General features: G+C 36.0%; 1 protein-coding gene across 1 annotated transcript in view; it reads left to right on the plus strand.

Moving 5' to 3' along the window:
* BCKDHB (branched chain keto acid dehydrogenase E1 subunit beta) overlaps positions 1–27,797 on the plus strand; it is a 257,879-nt gene that overhangs the window by 177,304 nt on the left and 52,778 nt on the right. Inside the window, exon 9 of the mRNA XM_043438990.1 lies at positions 17,079–17,165. Within this exon, the coding sequence (XP_043294925.1) occupies positions 17,079–17,165 (87 nt within the window). The remainder of the gene's footprint in view (positions 1–17,078; positions 17,166–27,797) is intronic.

Genomic DNA, 27,797 nt, shown 5'->3' on the forward strand with positions numbered 1-27,797 from the left:
GTATTCTTGCCTGGAGAATCTCATGAACAGAGGAGTCTGGTGGGCTATAGTCCATGGATCACAAAGCGTCAGACATGACTTAATGACTAAACAACAACAATAACAGCAACAACAGAATGATTCATTTACAATGTTGTATTAGTTTCAGGGGTATAGCAGAGTGAATCAGTTATACATATACATATATCCAGATTTTTTTTTTCTTTTTTTAGGTCTTATAGTCTCTTGAATGCACAATAGATAACATGTTCTTCTAGATCTCCAGTAGATGGTTTTCAGAGGCATGCTTTTTCTTTGAGTGATGAGGATAATTTCCAGCATTTTTTCCCTGAATAGGCTGTATGGTTTATTGTATGTTTTGCTTCCTTTATTCACCTTTGAATAGATAGGGTGATATCATTTTGTCCAGACTCCTCTGCCAAAAAGCAATGTGAGGCTTTACTTTGATTCTGCTTTCTGTCGCTAGGAGATTCCCTTGCACAAATTTTCAAGCCAGAGGGTAAATTGTTGCAGCTTCCAGCTTTGTCATTCAGGACATAAGCTCTGCTTATGGGGAAGAGCTTCTCTTATGCTGCCAGCCCCACCAACTCAAGGGCCTGAATTATTGAAGCCCCTGATTTTAGATGGTGTGTAATGTATAATAGCTGTGGAAAGCATTTAAATGGAATATTTCTAAAGTGCTTTGTTCTTTTAAACAAAATTAACTTTGTTGATCCAATACATACACATGATATATAAGATTATGTTATTTTTTTTTAATTTAAAAATATATTTTTTTCACCACACTGCGTGGTATGTGGGATCTTAGTTTCCTAACCAGGGATGGAATTTGTGCCCCCTGCACTGGAAATGTAGAGTGTTAATCACTGGCTGCCAGGGAAGTCCTCATAAGATTATTTTGTATTTTGTTTTAGTATAAATTTATTTTATTTTAAAATTTAATTTAATTTAGTTTTTTTTTTTTTTTTTTTAACTCACAGCTTTACTAAAGGATTATTGGCAAATGATGACTAGCACAGGTCAAAGTGTGCAATCTGATAAGTTTTGACAGGTGGACATCTGTGAACCAATCACCACAATCAAGATAGTGAGCGTGTCCATCATGGGTCCCCTTCACTTCCTGCCCCGCCCATCCCCCCATTTCCAGGCAAATTGTCACTAAAGATTAGTTTGCATTTCCTAGAATTTTATATAAATGGACTCATGCACCCGGAACTCTCTTTGTTTGTCTGGCTTTATAAGTGAAACCCTATGGTCTTTCTCTGACATTTTCACTTTAGCATAATACATCTGTGTCCATCCATATTGTCACAAATGGCAAGACTTTATTCTTTTTTTATGACTGAGGATATTTCATTTTATCTATCTATCTATATCACATCTTCTTTGCTCACTTATTTATTGATGGACACTTGGGTTGCTTCTATATCTTGGCTATTGTAAATAACGCTGTGACAGACATAGGGATGCATATATATTTTTAAATTAACATTCTTGTTTTCTTTGGGAAAATACCCAGACGTGGAATTACTACGTCATATGGTATTTCCACTTTTAGTTTTTTGAGGAACCTCCACACTGTTTTCAATAGTGGCTGTACCAATTTCCATTCTCACTGACACTGCAAGAGATTGCAGATTTCTTCCGTATCCACACCAACACTTGTTATTTCTTGTCTTTTTGATAACAGTCATTCTGACAGGTGTTAAGTGATATCTCATTGTGGTTTTGATTTGCATTTTCCTGTTGATTAGTAATACTGAGCATTTTTTGTGTGTGTGTCTTTTGGTTATCTGTATGTCTTGTTTGGAAAACTGTCTGTCTATTCAAGTTTCATTTATTAAACTGAGCTTTTATTTTTTTGATGTTGAGTTTTCTGATGTTGAGTTTTATGCAATGCAGGAGACCTGGGTTTGATCCCTGGATTGGGAAGGTCCCCTGGAGAAGGGAATGGCTACCTACTCCAGTATTCTTGCCTGGAGAGTTCCATGGACAGAGGAGCCTGGCAGACTACAGTTCACGGGGTCACAAAGAGTTAGAAATGACCGAGCAACCAACACTTTTCATACTTTTTTATGATTTGTTTGTCTGTTTTGAATATCAACGTCTTATCAGATGTATTGTTTGTCAATTTCTTCTTCCAATCAGTAGGCTGCCTTTTTTGTTTTGTTGATAGTTTCCTTTGCTGTGCAAAAGCTTTTTCGTTGGATGTAGTACCATTTTTTGATTTGTGCTTTGTTTCATTTGCCTAAGGAGACATATCCAAAAAAAATATTGCTAGGAGTGATGCCAAAGAGCATACTACCTATATTTTCTTCTAGGAGTTTTATGTATTTCAGTCTTTAATCTATTTTGAGTTTAGTTTTGTATGTGGTGTGAGACAGTAGTTCAGTTTCTTTCACGTGTATTTTGTTTGTTTGTTTTTGCCAGTACCTGTTGTTTTGATTAGTGGAGTTTTGTGGTATAGTTTGAAATCATGGAGTATCATGATATCATTGATATCATTGATATCTCTGGCTTTGTTGTTTTTTCTCAAGATTATTTTGTCTATTCAAGGTCATTTGTGTTTTCATACAAATTTAAAATTACTTGTTCCAGTCCTGTGAAAAGCGCCATTGTTATTTTGTTAGTGATTGCACTGAACCTGTAGATTGCCCTGGTTAGTGTGGTGATTTTAACAATAGACTCCTTCCCAAACATGAGCATGGTATAGCTTTCCTTCGTTTGTGCTGTCTTCAGTCTCCTTCATCAGTGTCTTCTAGTTTTCTGAGTATAGTTCTTTTACCTCCTTGGTTAGATTTATTCTTAGATATGTTGTTATTTTTGATGCAATTCTAAATTGGGTTGTTTTCTGAGTTTCTCTTCCTGGGAGTTTACTGTTAGTGTATGAAAGCTCAGCAGGTTTCTCCCTATTAGGTTTGTATCCTGCAATTTACTGGACTCATTTATTAGTTCTAATTGTTTTTTTTGTTGGCATCTTTGGGATTTTCTATATACAATGTCATGTTATCTGCAAACTGCAATAGTGTTACTACTTTCTTTTCAACTTGGATTCCTTGCTTATCTAATAGCTGTGCACATGGTCATTTTAAAACCAAGATGTCCAATATTTTATAACTTTTTAAATTCTTTTCTGAGGATAAATCTTAGAACTGATGTTGCTTATCTAGGAATCTGGACCGTTATTAGCTTTTGGTAAATATATTCCCAGTCTTCCTCACAAGATTTATGTCAGGCAATATAAGCAAGATTTTGTGATAGGCTTTCCAGAATTAAAATTTAAATTATTTTGTGATTTTAATGGATGATTTACATTTTATTTTATTACATTTATTTACATTTTATTTTATTACCAATTACATGTATTTTATTACATTTACAAAAAATCCAATTTACATTTTATTTTTGTTTTCTTAACTTATTTTAAAAAATTATTATAGCACTGGAACATTTTCATTAGTTAGTAATGATTTTCTCTTCTATAATAATAATCGTATTTCTCTTTGGTTCATTTTCCCTTTTATTTTTGGTTATGTAAGCATTTTGTGAATATAGTCTTAGTATATAGTTTTATGAGTTTTAGCACATGTATTAATTCCTGTAATCACCAATATTTTTATGATACATAATATTTACATAACTTCAAAAAATTTTCTTTGGCATTTCTCTTTGTAACCACATCTTCTACATCTAACCTCTGGAAGCAGTGACACTTCATGACCAAGCAGTGACCAAGTTCATGGTCACTATAACTCTGAGTTCCCGAGAATGTCATTATCATGCAGTATTTAATATTTTGAGACTAGTTTCTATCATTTAGCCTAATGCCTTTGAGATATAGTCAAATTATTGTTTAACTCAATAACTCTTTTTAAAAAATTTTTTATTGGAGTATAATAGCTTTACAATGAATAGTTTTTTTTAAAAATTGCAGAGTAGTATTTAATTATGTGGATTGACATATAGTTGATTTATATTAGTTTCAGGTGTACAACTGTGTTTCAATATTTTTCCTTTTTTAAAAAATTTCTATTTTTACATATCATTTTTAAAGGTTGTACTCCTTTTACAGTTACTACAGAATATTAGCTCTGTTCCCCACATTGTACAATATATCCTTGTAGCCTTACAATTAGTAGTTTGTACCCCCCACTCCCCTGCCCCTGTATTTCCATGCCCCTGCTAACCACTAATCTGTTTTCTATATCTGCACGCTTGCTTCTTTTTTGTTATATTCACTAGTTTGTTGTATTTTTTTAGATTCTTCATATAAGTGATATTATATATTATTTGTCTTTCTTTGTCTGTCTGATTTAACTTAGCTTAATGCCCTCCAAGTCCATCCAGGTTGCTGCAAATGGCAAAAAAAAATTTTTCTTTTTTTTGGCAAGGTAGTATTCCATTATATATATATATACACACACACACACACACCCCATAGCTTTTTTATCCATTCACCTGTTGAAAACACTTAGGTTGCTTCCGTATCTTGGCAATTGTTAATAATGTTGCTATACATATTGGGGTTCCTGTATCTTTCCAAATCAGTGTTTCTGTGTATTTTGGACATATACCAAGAGTGGAATTGCTAAATCACGTGGCAGTTCTATTTATGGGTTTTTGAGGACCCTCTATACTGTTTTCCACAGTGGCTGCACCAATTTACATTCCCACCACCAGGGTAGAGGGTTCCCTTTTCTCCTCATTCTTGCCAGTGTTTGTTATTTGTATTCTTTTTGATAAGTAGCCAGTCTGACAGGTATGGGTGCTATCTCATGGTGATTTTGATTTGCATTTCCCTGATGATTGGTGATGTTGGAGGATAAGCAAAATGATGAACTTATGATAAAGTAAGTTACCAAGCATAAAATCTTGGATTACTCTTCAAAAAATGTTTCTTTTTTTTTTTTTTGAAAAATCATTTACAGCCTAAGTTATAATAGGTATTTCTCACTTTGTGTGGTATCATGGCCATGATCATCTTATTCTATTTTATTAGTTCTTGTCAATAAAAGAGTTGCAGAATAGAGATTTGTAAATCCAACAGGAGTGGATTATTAGTATTTTTGTAGTTTACAAGGAAAGAAAATAAAGAAAATTTCAGAATTATTTCCCTGAAAAAAAGGCTTAAGTCCAGGTGTAAATTTATTTTTAGATATTGAATTATATTTCTGGACAACTATTATTATTGCACCTTAGCTTCTTATGCATATTCCATCAGTATTGAAATTTGATGCTATAATTCTTGACCTGGAGATTTCTATGCCTCTCTGCCCCTCAGCTACTCTATCGAGTAATTAATGAATGTTTTGTAGACAGATATTATTATTTCTGCTAAAAGAATTATTTTCCTGAATCCACCTGTCATAGAAATAATTTCTCCCTATCATCTTGGTTAAAAGGAAAGTATGAAATTTATGTACTTTTATATCTCTCTGCACCATCTTAGTTATAGATACTCAAAATATATGTATAACTTTTGCTGAAATATTGTATGAATTTTCCTTTATCACCTTTTTGAGTCATAAAAAAGACCCAAAAGATTTTAAACTTTGCCCATGTATTATGAGCTACACATGAGTTTTGTTTCATAATGGACTAAAAATCCATTTAGTCCAACAGCTTTGGGCCAGGTTTTAGAAAATAAAAGCATTTATCCATGGTGATGCAGAGTGTAGCAGTGTTTATACTTTTGATCATTCCTTAGAGAAGTAGTACCTTAGTAGACAACCAGATGGATTCAGGGAAAATTGTACCCTTGATACATGCCTAAAACAGCAGTGTAAAATGTAACTGGCTGACAATCTTGGTTTTGGTTAGGGCCACTTTTTTAGTCATGGTATGCTGGGAACTCAGGGGATGATGTCAGTCTCTACCCTTAAGACTCTTATGATGGCCAGACATAGTATTTCCCTCTGTCGTCAACACTTGAGCAAAGCTTGCCAAATGGAGACTTAGGAATAGAAAGGGAAAGAGTATTAGTAATTGTTTATATTAAGAGAGAAAAATTCATTTTTTCAGTATTATTTTTAAAAAGACCTTAGGGGTTGAAATTTAAAATGTAAAAAAATTTATTTTCACCAAAGATAACTTGATTATTAATTCTCATGTTCTGCCTTAACAACCTTTAAATTAATTTCTTTCTTTATTGAGAATGTTTTATTCTAGGACACTGTGACAACCCGTCTTACAGTCCTGTAGGGACCTGTGTTTACTCGTCTGTGTTTTCCTAGTATTGGCACATGTGAGTGGCTCAATAAATTGTCTTTGACATGAACCAGTGACCTTTGGAACTCATACAACATTAAAAGATATTTGGGAAATTGTGTGTAATACTCAAATATGATGATGATAGTGATTTTCTGGTTTGTACCAATGTTTCAAACTGTCTCGGTTGACATTATTCTATCTTCTAGTTGCTGGAAGAATATGGAGCAAAGAGATGGGACTCTGAGCTTATATAATATGTAACTAGACTCTGTTGTTCCCTTGGATGGTGATTACCAAGGTCCCATTACTGATTACAAGTTATCTTTGTGATTCCAATTAGCTGTCTTACCACTAAAGATTTTTCAGGAGAGGAGTGCTATCTTAGATAATCAACTGGGCAAAGGATTTATAAATCATCTTAGGAAAAGATGTCCTTGTGTATGTTTCAAAATAGAGGTTGATGAGGAAACCAGATGTAATGCTTTTTCAAAAAAGACATAGTGAACAATTGAGTTTGCTTATATATTTTTTTCCATAGGGTATATCATATTCTGAGAAGATTTTATTTCTGGTCCCCAGAAGGGACCAAAAGAAATTCGATGCATTAAGCACTTAGAAAACACTATCTGTATCAACAATAAAAATCAAACAGCCTGATTCAACAATTAAAAAGATTTTAAAAAATGATTGATTATTAGATATCACTTACCATTAGGAAAATGCAATTCAAAACCACAGTGAGCTAACACCCCATACCCATTAGGATGGCTACTATCAAAAAAGTAAAAAACCAAAAACAAGTGTTGGTGAGGATGTAGAATAATCAGAACCCCTGTGCTTTGGTGGTGGGAATGTAAATTGGTTCAACTGCTGTGGAAACCAGTATGGCTGTTCCTTAAAAATTAAACATAGTATTACCATGTGATCAGCAATTGCACTTCCAGGTATATAGCTCAAAGAACTGAAAGCCGAGACTCAAATAGATATTTGTACACCCATGTCTGTAGAAGCATTATTTACAATAGCCAAAAGAGTCTGAGAGCTGAGTGGATAAACAAAATATAGTTTATAACTCTAATGGGATACTATTCAGCCTTAAGGAAGGAAATTTTAACACAGGTTTTAACATGGATGACCATTAAAGGCATAATGCTAAGGAAAATAAGCCCATCACAAAAGGACAATATTGTGTGATTCCACTTATGTGAGGTTCCTAGAATAGTGACAAATTCATACAGACAAAAGTAGCATGGTGGTTGCTAGGTTCTGGGGGAAGGGAAGGATAAGGAGTTATTGTTTAATGGGTACAGAGTTGCAACTGGGAAAAAATTGAAAAAAATTCTGGTGTTGTATGGTGGTGATGGTTGTACTGTGAATGTGCTTAATGCCACAGAACTGTAGTTAAAAATGGTGGAAATGGTGAAGCAAATAGAATTCTGTATATGGAATTTTCATTCAGCTCATAATCATAACCTAGAGGCTAAACTAGATACATAAGCTGTCTGTGAATTATCAACCTCTTCCCTCAATATGTATATAATAGCATGGTAACAAGTTATTACTTGAATGAAAGTAAGCTCCCTAAATTAGTGAATAATAAATGTAATGAAATGGCCTCACCAATGGTCTTTATTGCTGAGTCAGGTTCTTGATTTGCCAAGTAGTGTGTACAGAAATCATACTACCACTTTTTCATGTATTACAAGCATATAAGCAATTTACAGTAAGATTTAATTACATGGTACTTCTGAATGTTTCCTGCTAGTGGGCTTGATGAGTGGCTCTTGTGGTAAAGAACCCATCTGCCAGTGCAGGAGACATAAGAGATGCAGGTTCGATCCCCGGGTCTGGAAGATCACCTGGAGGAGGGCATGGCAACCCACTCCAGTATTCTTTCTTGGAGGATCCCATGGACAGAGGAGCCTGGTGGGCTAGAGTGCATAGGATTGCAAAGACTCAGACACGACTGAAGTGACTTAGCACGCGCGTATTGCACACTTCAGAGAAGCCTGGAAGAGCTAAGGATGCTCTAAGAATAGAAGCCGTAGGAGACACGACACCCTGATTGTGTGAAAGGACAGCTTGGCTTTTTAAAACAAATTAATTTATTTTGTTTTTGGCTACACCGGGTCTTCGTTGCTGTGCGTGAACTTCTGGTTGCAGGGAGCGGTGGCTACTATCGAGTTGTGGTGTGGGCCCTTCTCACTGTGGGAGCTTCTTGTTGGAGCACACAGTCTCTAGAGTGCATGAGCTTCCGTAGCTATGACCTGTGAGTTTAGTAGTCACAGCTCATGGGCTCTAAAGGCAGCTTCAGTAGCTATGGTGTCCAGGCTTAGGTGTCCCAGTGTGTGTGGAATCTTCCCAGACCAGGGATCAAACCCGTGTCCCCTACCTTGGCAGGCGGGTTCTTAACTGCTGGACCACCACCAGAGAAGTCCTTCAGCTTGGCCTTTTAATTGTCTTTGTGAACAACTTTCTAACATTCTACAACATGGAGGTCAATAAATATTCCAGTGACATGTTGTAATTTCTCCTTTTCATAAAAAGAAATGGAGTTGAAGTGGAGATTGGGTATAAGCTTATGGAAATATTTTAAGTCTCACTGAAAAAAGATAGGACAGTGATGAAAATGAAGATTAGAAAACAACATGGCAAATGGCTGCCTCAACCTTTCAGAATTTGTTTTGGCACACACAAAAATTATGTTGATCCCTATAGGTGGTTGTTTAAGCTAAAGGGGAAAATGGAAAAGCAAAAGAACTTTTAAGACATGCTTACTTAAATTTACCTATGTTTCACTACATATCTAATAAACATCCACCAGTCCAATACCTTTCTCACATGGTATGTGAGCTCTTGTCACCAGGAAAGAAAATTTATGTTCAAAATTTATGTTCAGTACCAAGGAAAGGAAATGTTCTGTGTGTTCTTCCAGTCATGCATTTACAAAAGATGTATATAAAAGCAGAGATATATGTAGTACTGCTAACTTCTTATTCTAAAACCAATCTAGAGTAGGAGAAATAGGCAGAGCTAGCCCAGGGTAGTCTTTAATAAGAATTAGAGTGATGATTAGAACTTAGTTTTTAGGACTTCCCTTTCAATGCCTTTTATAGCATGGTTAGTCCCTCCTAACAGCTTCAAGGCAACTGAAAATTGGAACTTGTTAGTGATTCATTTAAATCTCTGTAATGCTTTAAAAAATCAACATTAAGAACATTTATTGAGTATCCACATTTATAATCACACATTAGATATTGTGATTGGGTCCAGAATACTTAATACCTTCTAAACTTTGTGCTCTTGAGTGATTTGGAGTCTGCTGGAGGAGACAGTATAGAGATACACACACCTCCTCTCTCTCTATATATATAAATAAGCCCCACACGAAGAAACAAAAAAGATGCTTAGGTAATTTTTTTAAACTTTTAATTTTAATAACATATGCGTTTGTCCCCAAATAATACAATGGGCACAGTTTTCTCAATTTAATGCAGATTTTGTCATGTGCTGTGTTCTGTAGTAGACACAGGTTTAAATGAGTCCCCATCTTTGAATTGATGGTTTTGAGTGTGGTTGGAAGGGGTAATGGGACAGATGGACTCAGGGCTCTCCTACAAGATAAATTGCTGATGCTTCTAAGAGAGGGATGGCAGTGAGTGCTGCCTTGACCTAGTGCTTGATTCTTGCCCTTGAACCCTGGTTTTCGGACTCACAGAGTATCCTTGCCTTGTTGGCCACCTTAAGTTCTGTTAGGAAATGATTACTAGGAGGTGTATAATAGTGTTGTTGTTGTTGAGTCGCTCGGTCGCCTCTGACTCTTTGCGACCCCATGAACTGCAGCACTCCATGCTTCCCTGTCCTTCACCAACTCCTGGAGTTTGCTGAAACTCATGTCCATTGAGTTGGTGATGCCATCCCACCATCTCATCCTCTGTCCTTCCCTTCTCCTCTTGCCCTCACTCTTTCCTGGCCTCAGGGTCTCTTCCAATGCATCGACTCTTGGCATCAGGTGGCCAAAGTATTGGAGCTTCAGCTTCAGCATCAGTCCTTCCAATGAATATTCAGGACTGATTTCCTTTAGAATTGACTGGTTTGATCCCCTTGCTGTCCAGGGGAGTTTCAAGAATATACAATATGTGTATAACATGATCAGAAAAAAAGGAAAAGGGTAACATAGGGTTTAAAATAAGGAAAAGCCTAGCTAGCTGGGGGGATCAGGGAGGGAGGGGTTGTGTGAGATGATGCTGGAAAGAGGGTTAGGTTAGGGTTAGCCTCCAGAGTTTGGGGAACAAAGTCAGAGGCAGGAAAGCATGGGTCACAGTCATGGATTAGTGAGGAGCCTGACGTGCCTGGAGCCTGGAGAGACTATGAGGGCGCAAGCTGGGAAGGTAAGGTTGACTGACGGCAGCTCGTTCATCTGACATGCTTTGAAGTAACTTTCAGAAAGACGTCCGCTTTTAATTTTTGCAAAAGTGTTTTTTTCCTAGGCTTGTCAGCTCCGATTATGCCAATAACTCAGGCAAGAGTGAACCAGTGAGGGTGTCTGACATTTTCCCAAGCCCTTCATGCCTTTGTCAGAGTGATTTGCTCATTCTTCTTCTGTTGACTTTATTCAGTTCTCTTTATGCCCCGCTTGCTCCCTTACCTACTTTTTCCACATGGGTGAGAAAGCTCTAAGGATTTAGTTTTTCTCCGTTTACACCAATTTCCTATGATACCAAACTCTTTCTAACCCCATTACTAACAGCCTTGCCAAAATGGACTTTTCCGAACTTTCTCTGGAGTTCATGACTCCTCTTTCTCTTTCAGCACTGGTATTTCTCCAGAGGAATATCAGCCAGTGGTCTGATTGTGTGTGACACTCTTGCAGATTAATCGTAGTTACTAGGCATATATGAATGCATTTGTTAGCCTGTGACTGATTGTGAGGTTTTTTTTTTAGCTAATGTGACAAATGCACTTGGCTACTAAACAAGAAAACATCTCAAAAATTTATCTTAGTGATATTTGGGGCTAATTAAAATCATGTCCTTAATGCTCCTAGATTATATAGTTGTTATGGACGTGCTCTTGATTGATGAAACAAAGATGCAACTTGTCTCTTACTTCTGCTCATATGTATTTATAAGCAGATTTTATTTCAAAAGGATCTAGTAAAGGCCAGCTCTGAGGTTTCTTTTGCTTTTCATTATCTTTATATTCAGATAAAAAAATGTTGAAAGGGCTGTAAATTGCCTATGCAGTGTAATATTCCTACTTTATCTTGTCAGTCATCAGAATAGGCCACTGAACTTGGTGTAGATTCAGTAGGTTCCGGTTGATTTACTTTGTAGGAAGAGGATCTTGCTATAGGTTTTGAATCAGAGATTAAAAAAAAAAAATACACTTTTGCTTTTTGAATGTGTGTTGCACTTTCAGGCATATTCAAGCTTAATGGTCTGCCTTTCTGTATCATTTTCTCCTGGAACGACAGCTTAACAGTTTTCCTGGTTGGATTGTGTTAAAATCTTTAAAGGCTGCATTCACTAAAACATATGTCCTGTGTTTGGGCAAGCCAAAATCTGTGCGATCATTTTAATGGAGTTTAACTTCACTACTCTGCTATTACTACAGATATCTTATTGTTAAAGCTCCATTAAAATGTCCTCAATTTAGAGTCTGTTATTTTGTATAGACACTGTTCTGGGATGTGCTGAAGTATGCCATTGTGCTGTCTTAAAAGTGAATTTTGCTAAGAAAGCAGTAGCTTCAAGACATTAAAAAAGGACATGCTTAATATAGTTTAATTATTTTAATGAATTTTTAGCTAGTTGACTTTCCTGGAGTGTCTCCCATAGTCTGAGCCTTGGGCTAGGTATCCCACATAGATAACTTGACATTGTGGTCATTAGTAGTGATGTCTGGGCAAAAGATGGACGATGAGGAAAAGTCATGGAGCAGCCAAACTAAGAACAAGGTATCTTGAAGGTTCTATCAGAGCAGGGTTGCTGTGATCTGTTGGTTGTGTGTGTGTTAGTTGCTGAGTTGTGTCTGACTCTTTAACTGTAGCCCGCCAGGCTCCTCTGTCCATGGAATATTCCAGGCAAAAATACTGGAGTGGGTGGGTAGCCATTCCCTTCTGAGGATCTTCGTGACCCAGGGATCGAACCCAGGTCTCCCACATTGCAGGCAGATTCTTTGCCGTCTGAGCTGCAATGTCCTTGCGCATTCAGCATTAAGCTTTTGGTGGCTCCTCTTAGATCCCCTGTTGTTGATGCCCTGGGGGAGGGGACGACAGAAAGAGTGAGAATCTCTGGGAGAAACCCAGGGCAGGCTAGACGGCCATAGGTTGTTTCACTCCTTGCCTTTCAGAATTGGTTTTTAAGTTTTCTTGACAAATTTCTCCAGCTCTCACAGGGAAAGCTCTTTCGTTTTGTGGTAGGGGGCACTGATGGTGAAGGAAATGGCAACACACTCCAGCATTCTTGCCTGGAGAATCCCATGGACAGCGGAGCCTGACAGGGTCGCAAGAGTCGGACACGATTTAGCAACTTAAGTATGACTACTAGGGGACACTGACATGTTATTTGGGGTCCTCATCTTGAATTGGCTCAGTTTTTCCTGGTGCCATTAGCGTCTCCAACTCATTACTGCTCCCTCTGGCTGAGGCCGGGATCCTGGAACAGGTCTCAGTGGCAAGAAGCTACAGAAGCAGATACTGGAAAATCCAGCCTTACGTGATCTTTCCTGGCTGTGATAGGTTTAGCTTTCCTATTGAAAAGTTGTTTAAAAACTCTTAAATTTTTTTTTCAAGTGGAGCATTACATTTATCTCAGAAGAAAACTCGAAACTTGAAATATCACTTTTTTTTTGTCAAGAAAAGGAATATTAAACCCTTATTAGTGTTTATATCTACAGTGATTTATTTTTAAAAGGTTACTGGCTATCCCTGTTGAAAGGCACCATATTTTTACTATCTAAGTAGGTCAGAATGCTAAATTTGGCTAGAAAATTCCCAGCAGTTGGATATCATTGTGCCTTCATGTATGAAAATGAAATGCCTGTTAAAGTTGACAGAAGATGTAGTTTAATCAGAATGTTTAGTTGAATCACCAAACGTGGAAAGAGTAACACTCTACTTTGTATATTTGCAATGATCTCAGTATTGTAATACGAACAGTGTTAATAGTTTCTAAAATAGAAAAGAAGCTATCTTCAGAAATTTTAGTAAATTAAAATTATGAATGATAAAAAGCACATCCCAAGTTGAATTTATATTTGTTCAATGATCATTCACTAAGTCGTGTGTGACTCTTTGTGACCCCATGGACTGCGGCACTCCAAGCTCTTCTGTCCTTCTCTATTCCCCAGAGTTTGCTCAAATTCATGTCCACTGAGCCAGTGATGCTGTTTAACCATCTTATCCTCTGCTGCCCCCTTCTCCTTTTGCCTTCTATCTTTCTCAGCATCAGGGTCTTTTCCAGTGAGCTGGCTCTTTGCATAACGTGGCCAAGCAATTACAGCCTCGGCTTCAGCATCAGTCCTTCCAATGAATATTCAGTTGATTTCCTTTAGGATTGACTGATTTGATCTCCTTGCTGTCCAAGGGACTCTCAAGAGCCTTCTCCAGCACTACAGTTTGAAAGCATCAATTCTTTGGCACTCAGCCTTCTTTATGGACCTTACAAAATCTTGGAATTCTGTTTATAGACTCAGGCTTTTATGATGGATGTTAATTTTTTGAAAATATCAATGTTTTGTCTATACTTGGGCATTTTTCAGAATTTGATGTAATTTTATTTTATACATTTTAGTACTTTTCAGGTACTAGATGAATTAAAGAGGTAGAAATGAAATTTAGGTGCTATCACAATTAAATAAATTAAAAGACTCAACTCAGCGCCTAACACAGAGCAACCCCTGTGACAATCAGTGGTTTAGGAATTTTTATTATTATTATGACTCCTCTCTTGTTGCTGTAGCTTCACTTTCTCACTGGTTTGGGTGCTTTGACAATTTCCATAGATTCGCAGCATTGTTAGCATTTCATTTTGTGTCTACCCTTTAAGTCTTGGTGTTTTAAAAATTTCTAGAATTATTTTCAGAACTGTCAGCATAACTCCTGATTCAAGAACTTGCATTTTTACCTAACATACTTGCATTGGTGTTGAAGAACTTCACCTTCTCTGATGCTAATAGCTGATTTCCCATTTTGTCTGGGATCCAGCTTGAAGGTCAAGAGATGGGCTGGTTATGATCTTGGCATTCAGCTAGTCATGCAGAGCCTGGTACGGGGCTGGCTGACTCCCTATGTTTTCACTGTTCCTCTTTGCTGGTGGAGTTTGGGGTCTTAGGGTTCCCTTGTATCTGAAGGTACTCCTAAGATAACATAAAAATATTATTTTTTTTGAGATTATGACTGTAACATCACATGCATTTGTTACCTTCAGCATCAGTTCAAAAGATCTTTCCTTTTGTTTTTATTTATTTTAGACTTATTGAGAATATTTTCAATAACATAAATATACTTTTCACATAAAGTAAAAAAAAACAAAAGTGTTTTCCCCACAATCCCTTCACTGTCAGTTTGCAGGAAAAACAAGTTTTGATAGTTTGAAATGAATTCTTCGAGACTATTTATACATGTTGGCTCAATGTGTATAGCTATGTTAACTGGTGTCCCCACTATTGAGGTGGTGGTTCTTCAGAAAAATGCGATGATGTTCTTCTGCAATTTGCTTGTTTTATCAGTTGACTTGTCACAGGCACTGGTGCGTGTCCTCAGTCTTTTTCATGACTGTATAATACTCTGCTGTATTGATGTGTCTCGGTTTATTTAGCTTTTCTCCTGTTGGCAGATTTTATCTGCTTACACATCCTGTTGCATGGATGCCACAGGTTGGAAACTTCTATCTTGAGTACCTGTGTGCACTCAGCGTCCCTACTACCCTCTGCAGGCTAGAGGAAGGGTAGGCCACTGGCCTTGGCTGCTTATTAGCCTTTTGAGACCATCCTCAAGTTTGTCATTTGATCTTGGATAAGCCTCAGTTCACATAAAAAAATACCAGCTCTGTTGTATGAGGTTTGAACATAATTCCAGAATTTTTATAGATGCTTCTCATTTCTACCCTCTAGCTAGGTTGCACCATCTTGCTGAGATGGATTTTGACAGTATCATTCTTAGACGCTCTTATGTTGGCAGAGTTCTGGGTTTCAGAGCTTTAAGAAAGGTCTGATTGTCAAATCTGTTTATTGAATAGGCAATCTTTAAAGTCAGGACATCTTTTTAGGAAATACTTTGAGAATGCATTTTTTTTTCTTGATTGTGAAATATTTTTGGCTTTATATTTCTAACCAGGTACTTTAAAATTTAATTTGTGCCTTTCACACTGGCATAATTAATCATAGTCATAAAATTCAAAAACCAACATAGTCCAAGGTTAATATTTCATTAGTAGGCGATGGTGTTCTTTAAAGTGTTCATAAAATTTTACATTCTTCAGTCACTATTTACATAGTAGATATAGTAACTTATTTTTGTCGCGGCTACTGGCCATATCTTGGAATTTTACATCTGCAGGCTGAAACTGCTGCATGCTCTTGAAATTCTAAACTTTAATTGCCTAGAATGAAGGAAATATTTTTAATTTATACACAGGCATACCTTGGAGATATTGAGGATTCAGTTCCAGACGGCCGAAATAAAGTGAATATTGCAATAAAGCGAGTGACATGAATTTTTTGGCTTCCTAATGCATATAAAAATTATGTTTACACTACACTGTAGTCTATAAAGTGTGTAATAGCATTATGTCTAAAAAATGTATGTTGTCTTAATTAAAAAAATACTTTAATGCTAAAAAAATAATGTTAACCATCATCTGACAATGCCGACTTCAGTTTGTAAAAACTGCAATTACGCGCAAAGCGCAGTAAAGTGAAGGGCACTCAAATGAGCTCTGCCTGTAAGCTTTTTTGTTTGGAAGATTTTTATTTCATGTTCCTAAAATAGTAATGTAGAATTTAAAGAAGGTGATATCAAATGATTGGAAATGTAGAGGAGAAATTATAACTTCTCCTTTGTAATATGGTAATTGTGTAACATATTTTAAGCAGTAACTTGCTGTTGATTTTAATATTTTTTAACCTTCTGCCACCCTGGCCTCCTGCTATGATATCATAGCTCTCCTTTTTGATTTATTATTGTACAGAGTATGTCATGCACAGTGGGAGCAACCACACCAAGCCAGTGTTGAGAATATGTCCTTACGGTCTGTGACATTTTCTACTTTAAAATGGACTTGTGGTCGTTAACCAAATTTCAGTGCACTTGAATGAGGAGAGTTGTAATTGCCTTTTACATTCCTGGTGATTTCTTCTTGCTTGGTTTTCTTTAATGTCTAGTGGCTTGAGCTTTTCCTTCACTACAGTTTTCACATGCTATTTTTATGTTTTCCTTTTCAGCACCCACACAAAAATGTCCTAAGACTACTTATATATGTGCACATATATTCCCAAATGGACATAAAGACACTTTCATTCTTAAAGTCACATTATGAAAAGAAATGATACTCAGGAAAATGTGAAATACAATAATTCAATTTATAACACAAAAATATGATGGAGTACATTTTTAATGACATACATAGAATTACAAATCTCATTTTTCTTTTGCTCTAGGATTAAAAGCTACTGAAAACTGTTTTAGCAGTGCAAAAAATCAAACAACTGTCTGGTTGAAAGGGAGTTACAAGTTATTTGGCATAAAATTGAAATGCTAATTTTAAATTGCTTATTGGATATAAATTATTTTTATTACTTGAACCTACCATTGTATACTTGAAATATGTGTTCTCCTCAGTTTCAGACTTCCTTTTCTCTTTCAGTCTGTGATCAAAACAGGGCGACTGCTAGTAAGTCACGAGGCTCCTTTGACCGGCGGCTTTGCCTCCGAGATCAGCTCAACGGTTCAGGTAGAGTAACTTTTTGGCACTGATGTAAGCATTTGTACAATTGCATATGTCTATTCCAAGAACAAAATTACTTATCACAATATGTAAAAGAATGCACTGTTTAGAAATGTACATTTTTGTGTTTGACTCCAGTTCACTGTCCTTCAGATAATGGTCTGATTACATCTTCTTAAAAAGAAATCTTAAAAGCTGAAAAATTCCTTAATAGGAAGAAGGAAGTTTGAAATAATCTTAAGAAACTCATGTCAGCTATGTTTGCTAGGATAACAGGAAAAGCAAACTCTTAAATTTGAATGTGATGTTTCTCTTTTGATAGAACTTTTTGATACTTTTTGATAGAACTTTTTTTTGATAAAGCTAATCAGGAAATGGTTTATAAGATTGGTTTTAATAGCCTTCACCTTACAAAAAAAAATGAATCTGTCAAAAGCCAGCAATTTAAATTCAGCAAATAATTTTACAGTCAATAATTAATTTATTAATTTGATTAACTGCATTACATTATGCTATTGAACACTTTTGAAATGGTTTAAAAGCATCTCTTTTTATTTATTTATTTTTGTTTGTTTGTTTTGTTTTGTTTTGTTTTTGCATCTCTTTTTAAAAAGTATTGTTTAGATGCTGATTATCAGGAAAAAATTCTATAGACCTCTTTAGAGGATTTTTATTTGAAACTTTCATTCACATTTATATTACAGATATGAATAAGATTATCTAAATGTTTCATCTTTTATAATTTTTTAAAATAAAAAATTAAATAACTATATTTTAAGTGGAAATTTGCATGAATTTTAAAGTTAGAGTATCTTTGTAGTTGGCAAACATTTTACCTTACTGGTGGTCAGATGATTCTATTGTTGAGATACATATACATTGAAAATTCTTTTAAGAGTATAAGTTTTAAAACCTTGATATGAAATTATGAGATATGAACCTTGATCATTTCTACCAATAAAATATCTTTAAATATGAATTGACAATGTTATAAATATTTTAAAATTAGATGAATCAAATTTAAGCATAAATATTTTTAAAACTAGATCAAAATAATTCATAATTATAAAAATTATGCTGTTATTTTTACATATTGTGTATATTATCATTAACAAACTTAAGAAAATATTTGAGTTTTGTAGATTTTTTTCTTTTTTATAGAGATGACAGTTTGAAGCATATTGCTTATCATTATGTAATATGAATACCTGATATGTACTGTACATTTTATTCATGAGTAATGTAATGCACTATCTTTGGAAAGAAAAAAAAATGGGGCTTGCAAGAATGAATCACTAACACCAAGATTCCATTTCAAGTCAAAGGCAAACTGGAAAAAGAAACTAGGATTTTCTGATTCCTACTTAATATGTGGTCCACTAAACCCATTTGAATGAGAAGAATTAGCTGTTACTAATGGAACCTCTATCTGACAGCCTTGTTTCATTTTGCCCACTGAATATCATCTTACTGTTATCTCAAAAATTTCACTACCATTTAAAGGTAAAAGGAAAATAAGTAGAACATAAAATTTAGAAATTATAACTAAAATCTGGTTTCTCTAAGTATTCTTTTAAAATTTGAATTCCATTAGTTGTTATAAGCTGAAATAGAATGTAGCATATGTTTCAGTGTGGAAAAGAATTAGAAAGATTATCTAGTCTAGTGTCTACTGGTCTTGAAAAATATGTGGACTTATATAGAAGGAAAATTGTCTCTCGGGCTCCAAGAGTAAACCAGTGAATTCTAGTTTGAGGAGTATCATATTATGAGCTAAATACAATTAGTGTAAGAAGTTAACACCAAGGTCATAAACACTGTATCAAAATCAGATCCTGAAGTTATAATAATCAGGGATCAAGTTTGTGAGAGAGATGATCCAGAATATGGTCATATTTTTTATCATAATATGAAGACACCAAAACAAAGACTTGTAATACTCAGACTCCCAAAATGCCCACTGATCTTGAGTGTCTGAGGTCTGAGAAATTTTGAAGCCACACCAACTGTATTCCTTTAGCAGATGAGTGGTTGGACCAATTTTAAAATTAAGTGGAACATTTGGGTCTAGGATAGGAATCTTGAGTAAATAAATGTTGAGTGCTCATTCTTTATTCAGAGTACCCACCACCCATAGAGGAAGATAGAAGTTTTGGATTCATTATAAAATGTTCTCTGTTTCCCATGTGAGAACCTTTCCACCAACTAACCACAAAATGATTTAAGGCAACAATGTAAAATCTGTAGAGGGATCTTTGTTTGATGTTTTGGGGAATTAGAATTTGAATTTACTAATACAAAAAAGATTTAGAAAACGTTCACAGTTGTTTTTGACTAATTCAGATATTACTTGTACAAATGCAAAGGGTAGAAAGTGAATTTTAGCAAAATATAATCAGCATAGTATCTCTGAATAGTCTACCTGTTGTGGCTTTTGTGTATTGACTAGGAAGAAAAGAAATGCTAAACACGTTGAGAGGGTTTTAAAAAAACTTTTGGTGATAATGTCTGCATATAATGTAGAGTAATCTGAATAATATAATCTACTTTTCAGTAGTTGTTTCATGCACATATTCAAATAAATGCAGCTTATCGTATTGAGCATCTTTACGGAAGATCTGTCACATTCCCTGTTGTAAGTGAAGCCTGTATCACATTACCCAGTGCCTGGGTTTGTTTAAACTGAAATCACTTAAGTGTGAGGTGCAGCTGCTTTCACCACTTGGAATGGTTCATGCTTCTCTATTTCTTTTTGTTGTGTATACTTTGTAAGGTTAAAAAAGATAAAGCAGGGTTAAGATTTTGAAAGCAATTTTCTGAGACGCAGGGAAAAGGTACATAGAGAACTTTTCATTGTTGTCCTAGAAAAGAAGTTCGAAATTAGGGATGAGAGTGATCTGTACATGTGAGCACTAAGGATTAAAATGCTGAGTTATTCTCGTTGTATCAAAAAATTTAAATTTTATGTGAAAGTGAACAAACACAAATAAAATGTACTCCCCAAGCGTTGTTTTGTGGAAGATATTTGGTAGTTCTCATGCTTAATCTTACAAAATTGCTCTTAAAAATGTAATATTTTGAGAGAACGAGTATTAACAACAGAACTATTGTTTTAAATTCAAAACTGAGATCACCATCTTCTATTTTCCTCAAATTTTAAATTATTTCCCATATTAAAAGTTAAAAATCTTGAAGAGAATACAGCATTTTAGACAATATTTCTTTAAGTTTTTAATTGATATTTTTTGATGGAAAAATTATATCACGTATAATATTGAATGTCAAGTAAAGGAACTTTTTTGCAAGTATGGGAAGTATTGCTGGCTTTCCTTCTGATGATTTTTAGTTAGACTGATAAAATATGAAAAGAATGAATATAAAATATGTCCATATTTTATTTACATAACTTTTCAATTTATAGCAGATGGTTCTTCTATCGTATAAGGAGTTCAGTGTACACAGATTTTCTTATGCCCATTGCCTCTTTTTCCTAAAGCCATTTATTTTATTATCTCAATAAATATTCATCGTTACCAGTCTCAGTTGGAAGTAATGTTAAAGTCACAAAAGTGTTTAGGAGACTACTTTGTATTAATTAAATCTAACATTTGAACCTTATGTCTCTCAGTAGTTTCTTCATAAAATTCATGTAAATGCTTAGAAAAATCAAAACCAATCCATCAAAGCTGAGCACTCCTTTGCATTCCTACTGGATTAATTTGAAAGTTATCTGAGGGGCAGAACAAGCTGAGTGAGGTCTGGTCTATCTGGCTCCCTCGGGGGACAATTTCTGGGTTGGTCATCCAAAACTTCACTGTCTCTTCCCATCTAACTTTACATTCCCATCTGTTCTCACTTTGGGGTGAGGGAACTTTCCCCTTCTTTCCTTTGACACATACCATAACTTGGAGGAGAGCTTCTTTTAGGGAGTTGCATGTTCCATTCTGTACCCTGATTTGTGGAAAAGCACAGAGATAACAGAGTTTAGCTAATTCATTGACCTCATTGTGGAGTCTGAGCGAAGATTGTGTTGTTTTGGAAAATTATGACTTAATTTGATGTGATGTTTCTATTCCTCAGCTTTATGTAATCACAGGTTAAAAAAAAACACTCACAAATTTTACTGTGCAGAAAATGTTAACTTCAAATCCATTTAAATATTTCCCCCAATTTATATGTATCATATATCCTATAATACAATATTCAGAATAGGCATTATTTATCAATATTTAAAGACTAAATAATTTCTGGTATTTTAGTAGTTTTAAATAGTGTACTTTCTTTCAGCCTTGTAGAAACCAACTTTATTATTAATTTCTAATACATTCCCATAATGATCAACTAAATCTTGACTCAGATAAGCTTGGGATAATAATACATTTTTTTTTCTTCTCTGGATTTAGTGCTTAATAAGAATGCCAAAAATTTTAGGGATTGGGGCTGGCTTAAAGATTTGAATTTTTATTTTTTTTTAACACATGGAAGCAATAAGTCTGCAATAAAGAGTCCAGTTGGAGAGGATGGTGAATTTCCATACCATTGTTCCATCCTTTCTGTTCAGTCTCTGTTCCTAGGATGAGAACCCAGAAATTGTGCATACAGGCATATATTTTTAAGGTAATCATATTCTGAAAGTTTGAGAGGGCTTTCATAGGGTTTACATTAGCCCATGTAAAAGGAATCTTTCATAATTTTCAAGTAAAGAATTTTGTCTTTCTCACTGTTTCATGTTAGAAAGGATTATGCAGAAAGATATTTTTTTCTTATAAACTTATTATTACCATCAAATTTACCAACCCTCTGGCTTAAAAACATCAATCTGAAGAAGAGGGAAAACATCCTAAATGGTCTTGAGTTTTTACCATTGTGAAAAATATGTTGAAATAAAATTACTGTGTTGATAAAGAGTCATCAGAGAAAACTGTCAAGGCAGTAATCGGATGAACAGTTAACTACAATTTCATAATCTTATTACTGTTCTTTTTCTGTGAGTGATTCAAAGCACTGGCCAACAACAAAAATAGCAATCAGGAAAAGTGTACTTATGTACTAACGTCTATCTAGATGGAGCCAAAGCATCAGAATAGAGTACTCAGATATGCGATGACCTTCTTAAAATGGAACTTTGCCCTGAAGCCTGTTGAATGTTCAGTAAACAGCTTCTGTGGTCATAAATATAAACCAAAGACAGTCTTTCTGGGGATGCATTATGGGTGAAGCTGCTGTATCACCATTAGAGGTTAAGCGCGTGTTTTGCTCTGTTGGTCTTCCCCCTTGCTCTGCCCACACCGTGTCTCCTTCGGTGTCTCTCCTTTGCTCCTTAGTGTCCACATGGCCAGGCTTCTCCCGTCAGCCCTCTTTTTCCTCTCCCCATTTTCTTCCCTGGGCAATCTCAACCATTTGTGAGGCTTCAAATCTGAAACCGTCATGATTGACTCTGCCTGTGGGGCCTTAGACTGAAAATCCCAACTTCATGCTGATTTTGTTAAGGATAAGAAATTTGTATGATAAAATGGTTTATGTGGAAAGATTTTAACATGAGACAAGGTGAAAAGGTAGACATCGACATATGGATATCTGCCAGTTTCTGGAAATCAGCTTATCTCAAAATGAATTCTGTTTCTCTCAACTCTTTCTGGGCCTATTAAATTGTCTTCTTATCGCTGTGCCTATGCCTCTCACATTGTATCACTTTACTATGCATTATTTTCTTAACACACACATCAAAGGTTGTCCCTCATCTGTTTGAAAACCTCCAGTAGAAGTTCTGTGGCTATAGGAATGAGATCTTTAGGTCACGATCCTTATCTGCCCCCAACCAACGTTTGCAATGTTATTTCTCACATCCTTTTATGGTTTTGGTACCACAGTGATCATGTTGCTGGTGAATTTGAAGTTCGTCATGTCTCATCACAGAAAGAATTTAGTGAGAGACAAAGTCATAGGTAAAAAGTGGATTTATTTAGAGAGAACATACTCCACAGAATGTGGGCCATCTGGAAGGTGAAACATCTTGGGGAAAACACACCCCACAGTCAGAATGTGGGCCTTCTCAGAAGGTGAGAGAGCCTGAAATGTGGTGGGTTAGTTTTTATGGGCTGGGTAATTTCATAGGCTAGTGAGAGGGAGGATTATCCCAATTATTTTGGGGATGAGGGCGGGGATTTCCAGGAATTGGGCCACTGCCCATTTTTGGCCTTCTATGATTAGTCTCAGAATTGGCATGGTGCTGGTGAGTATGTCACTTAGCTTATGCTATTGTAAGCTTATGCTATTGTAAGCTTATGCAGTTGTATTACAATGAGCATACACTGAGGCTAAGGTTTACTAGAAGTCGAATCTTCCACCATCTTGAACCTTGTTGACTCTAACCAGCTAGGTCTTTGTCATATCCTATCGCTATATCATTCTTTTAAAGGTTGTGCCCTATCCCCCTCCCTCCTATTTCAATCACAGTGGCCTGCTAGGCATTTCCTGAATGATAATTTTTGCAACCCGCCTTTACTGAATCCTCTGAGCATATCCTTAATTTGGACCTTTCATTCAAGAAATAGAGTCCTTATTTTATAGACACTTAACATTCAGTTGAAGAAATAGACGCTAAACAGATAATTATACTGTGGTACATATTAGGATAGAGAAATATTCAGAAGACTATGCGGGGATTATAAAATACTTGATCACCTAATTCAGATGTGATAGCTAAGTTAACTTGGAGAAGTGAACATGGGTGAGGATTTAGGCAGAAGGAACAATATAAATAAAGAGGCAGGAAAAATATTTGATAAAGAGATTAAAATGGTTTTGATATGACTGAAATGTAGTATGTGATGTTTGTAGCATGAGGTAAGGATCAATAGGTAAGTGGGAAAATCTTACATGTAATACTAAGCAGCTTGTTTTTGTGTAGAGGAAATAAACATGACAGAGTAGAACCAGCCACATAGATATAAATTCCAGTTTAAATACATCATATATGTATGTAAAATACACCTTATAAATTTCCTGACAAAAAGGAAGTTATACAAATTCAAAGAACAATGGTCACAATTATCATTAGTTAAGGTAAAGGAGTGTAACTAAGGGATTTTAAGTAGGAGGTTAACACAGACAGATTTACAATTTAGAAAAACCTCCGGCATTTTATATTGAAGATGCATTGGGAGGGGTGAGACAGGAAGTCACAGAGATTGATTAGGAACCTATTTGGGTAATTTAGATGAGGGATTTAAGGGTCTTCTAAAACAAGGACAGAGAAGTGAGGTTGGAGATAAAGGTGAATTTTAGAGAGAGGAGGAGAGTATGAAAGAAAGTCTTGCTGACTGATTAAGGAGGAGTTGAGCAGGGAAGGCTTAGCTTGATTTCTAGTTTGGGTGAATTTTGAATGGAGGTGCCCTTTTACTGAGTCAGGGAATATCATTGGAAAACAGGTTTAAGCATATCACCTGTGGAAGATGATGAATTCATTTTAGACTTGTATGATTTGGGATGAGGAAGGGAAGTGTGTCTCGGAAGCTCCAAAGAGATTCTAACATATAGGATAGGACTAAGTAATCATTTTCTTATGTTGATGACTGAGGTCATATAGATATGGTATGATCACATAGGAAAAGGATAGTCTTAAGAAGGGGAGTTACTAAAGCAGTCCTTGCCAACATTTATGAGCAGAGAGGGAGAGCTGCAGAGGAGGGTAAGATGGAGTGACTGGAGAGAAGGAAGGGAAGGGGGAGAGCCACTGCCGAAGACCAGCTTGGAGACTTTTACCATGGAACATGTGCCAACAATATTAACTGCCTCCCAGTTTGTCAGCTAGACTGACGGCCATACCTTGGGTATGGCAACCAGAAGACACTGGTGACTTTGAAAAAAGCACATGTAGCTCCCATTGTATTTGGTCTGGTGATTGAATGGTGAAGAATTAAATAGAGATGACTATTTCAAGAAATATAACTTATAGTAAGAGGAGGAATAAAGTTGTTAGAAATGGGCTCACTCTCGCAGTGTTATTTGCTGATCATGGGTTGCCATTTTCTCAGTTCGAATTCTTTCTTGGTGTTCTCCTTAACCTCCCTTCTCCCCATCCACATCCTCTCCCTCCACCTCCATCCAGCTAGCAATTGGGTTTTCAATGTCTGAAACCTGCCCTTTGTTTTCTGTTCCCCTGAAAAACTATAAATGAATCAAACAAATATCCTATATTAATGCATACATGTGGAATCTAGGAGAATGGTATGCGTGCATGCGTGCCAAGTCGCTTCAGTCATGTCTGACTCTTTGTGACCCTATGGACTGTAGCCCTCAGGCTCCTCTGTCCATGGGATTCTCCAAGCAAGAATACCGAAGTGGGTTGCTATGGTATAGATGATCTTATTTCCAAATCACAATAGAGACACAGACACAGAGAACAAATGTATGGACACCAGGTAGGGTGGGGGGATGAATTGGGCGATTGGGATTGACATGTATATGCTATTGTTATTGTGTATAAAATAGATAACTAATGAGAATCTCCTGCATAGGTCAGGGAGCTCTCCTCTATGGGAGCTCTACTAAATGGGAAGGAAATCCAAAGCAGAGGGGATATTTGTATACATGTGGTTGATTCACTTTGCTGTACTGCAGAAACTAACATATTGTTGTAAAGCAGCTTACTCCAATAAAAACATTAATTAAATAAATAAAGTGGAAAAGAAAAAGAAAAGGAAACCAAACTACAGACTTTAAAGGAAAAATGTAGAAAATAACTGTTTGATGTGGGCAAGAAATTTTTTGAGCAAAAAATTAAAATGCCATAGGGTCAATCATATTATCAGAGATTAAAGTATTTGCATTAAGTGACAAATATTTGTGTGACCAAAGCAAGCACAGTTAAAAGGAGAATGACATCTGAAGAAGTGTTGGAACATATGGCAAAAGGTAAATATGTGTACTGTGCTAAACATTCTTAAATATCAATAAGGAAATTAATAGCCCTGTATTTAAAGGTCAGAGGCAGATTATTTTTAGAACATGAAACTATACACCACTTTTATGGTTAAAAATGCAAATTTCAAAATGGGATATTGCTATTCTTTGTTACCCATAAAAGTGGCACTACTTAAACACAAATTATTTTTATTGTTGAGATGGTGCAGGGTGAATGTAGAAACTGACGATTCATCTTTCCAGGAAATCGGTTTGGTAATGTGTATCAAGACTGACTTGGGAATTCTACGCCTCCTCAGGTTATAGTTACACACAGAAATGGATGAGGGCATTCTTCTCTGTGCTATGCATTTGATTAGTAAAATACTAGAAGCAGTTATCAATTGCAACAGGAATATAGCTGAATAAATTATTTATTTCGGTTGTGCTGGGTCTTCATTGCTTGCAGGCTTTTCTCTAGCTGCGATGAGCAGGGCTACTCTCTATTTGCAGTGCACTGGCTTCTTATTGAAGTGGCTTCTCTTGTTGTAGTGCCCGGGCCCTAGAGCCCACCGACTTCAGTAGTTGCAGCACATGGGCTTGGTAGTTGTGACTCCCAAGCTCTGGAACACAGGTTCAGTAGCTGTGGCTCACGGGCTTAGTTGCCTTGAGGCACGTGGAGTCTTCCCAGATCAGGGATCAAACTTGTATCTCCTGCAGTGGCAGGTGGTTCTTTATTACTGAGCCACCAGGGAAGCCCTAGTTGAATGAGTTATACCGGACGTTGTGGATTTACTAAAACCGTTGAAAGAATAGTTTAAAACATTGTAGCATAATGAACAACTCACTAGGCAAGCCTACAGGTGCTTTACTTGCCCAATTCTGTGAAAAGAAAAAAAATATACATATATGTATGTTTAGTCGCTCAGTCATGTCCGACTCTTTTGTAACCCTTTGGACTGTAGCTGGCCAGGCTCCTCTGTCCGTGGGATTTTCCAGGCAAGAATACTGGAGTGGGTTGCCATTTCCTACTCCAGAGAATCTTCCTGATCCAGGGATCAAACCCCCATCTCCTGTGTCTCCTGCAATGCTGGCGCATTCTCTATCCACTGAGCCTTCGGGCTTAGGAAAAAAATAAAAGTAAAAATTTCCATTACTTTTAGTTTCTTCCTTATAATTTCTTTATTTTCTATGTATATATATCATAATTTATAGTATTGATAATTAAGAGCTTTCTTATAATTAGATACCTCTCTCACAAGACATTGTAAGTCTTTTAATTCTTCCTAAATTGTTTTAAATAAGAAAGCTTGTTTTGCTTTCATCAGTTCAGTTCGGCTCAATTGCTCAGTCGTGTCCGACTTTTTGCGACCCCACGGACTGCAGCATGCCAGGCTTCCCTGTCCATCACCAACTCCCGGAGCTTGCTCATAGAGTTGATTTTTAAAATTTCATATTTCACGTTGGTGTGGTTTCTTCATCATGTACGTTTGAGTTTTGAGACTTGTCATTCATAGTGGTAATTCTTAACTCAGGTTTGTGATGTGGGATAGTTTTAAAACCAGTGAAACCCCAGCACATAGATTTGGTTATTATTCAGGTTAGTTCTTTCCCCACATGCATGATATGTTTGATTCATTACTCTTATTATAAAAGTGAAAGCAGCATAATATTGGGACATTCAGATTATTTCATTTTCCCAGGCTAAACAGTCAATGATACTGAAACTAACAT

The sequence above is a fragment of the Cervus canadensis genome, chromosome 20 (assembly GCF_019320065.1).
Source record: "Cervus canadensis isolate Bull #8, Minnesota chromosome 20, ASM1932006v1, whole genome shotgun sequence".
In the NCBI taxonomy this organism is placed as follows: domain Eukaryota; kingdom Metazoa; phylum Chordata; class Mammalia; order Artiodactyla; family Cervidae; genus Cervus; species Cervus canadensis.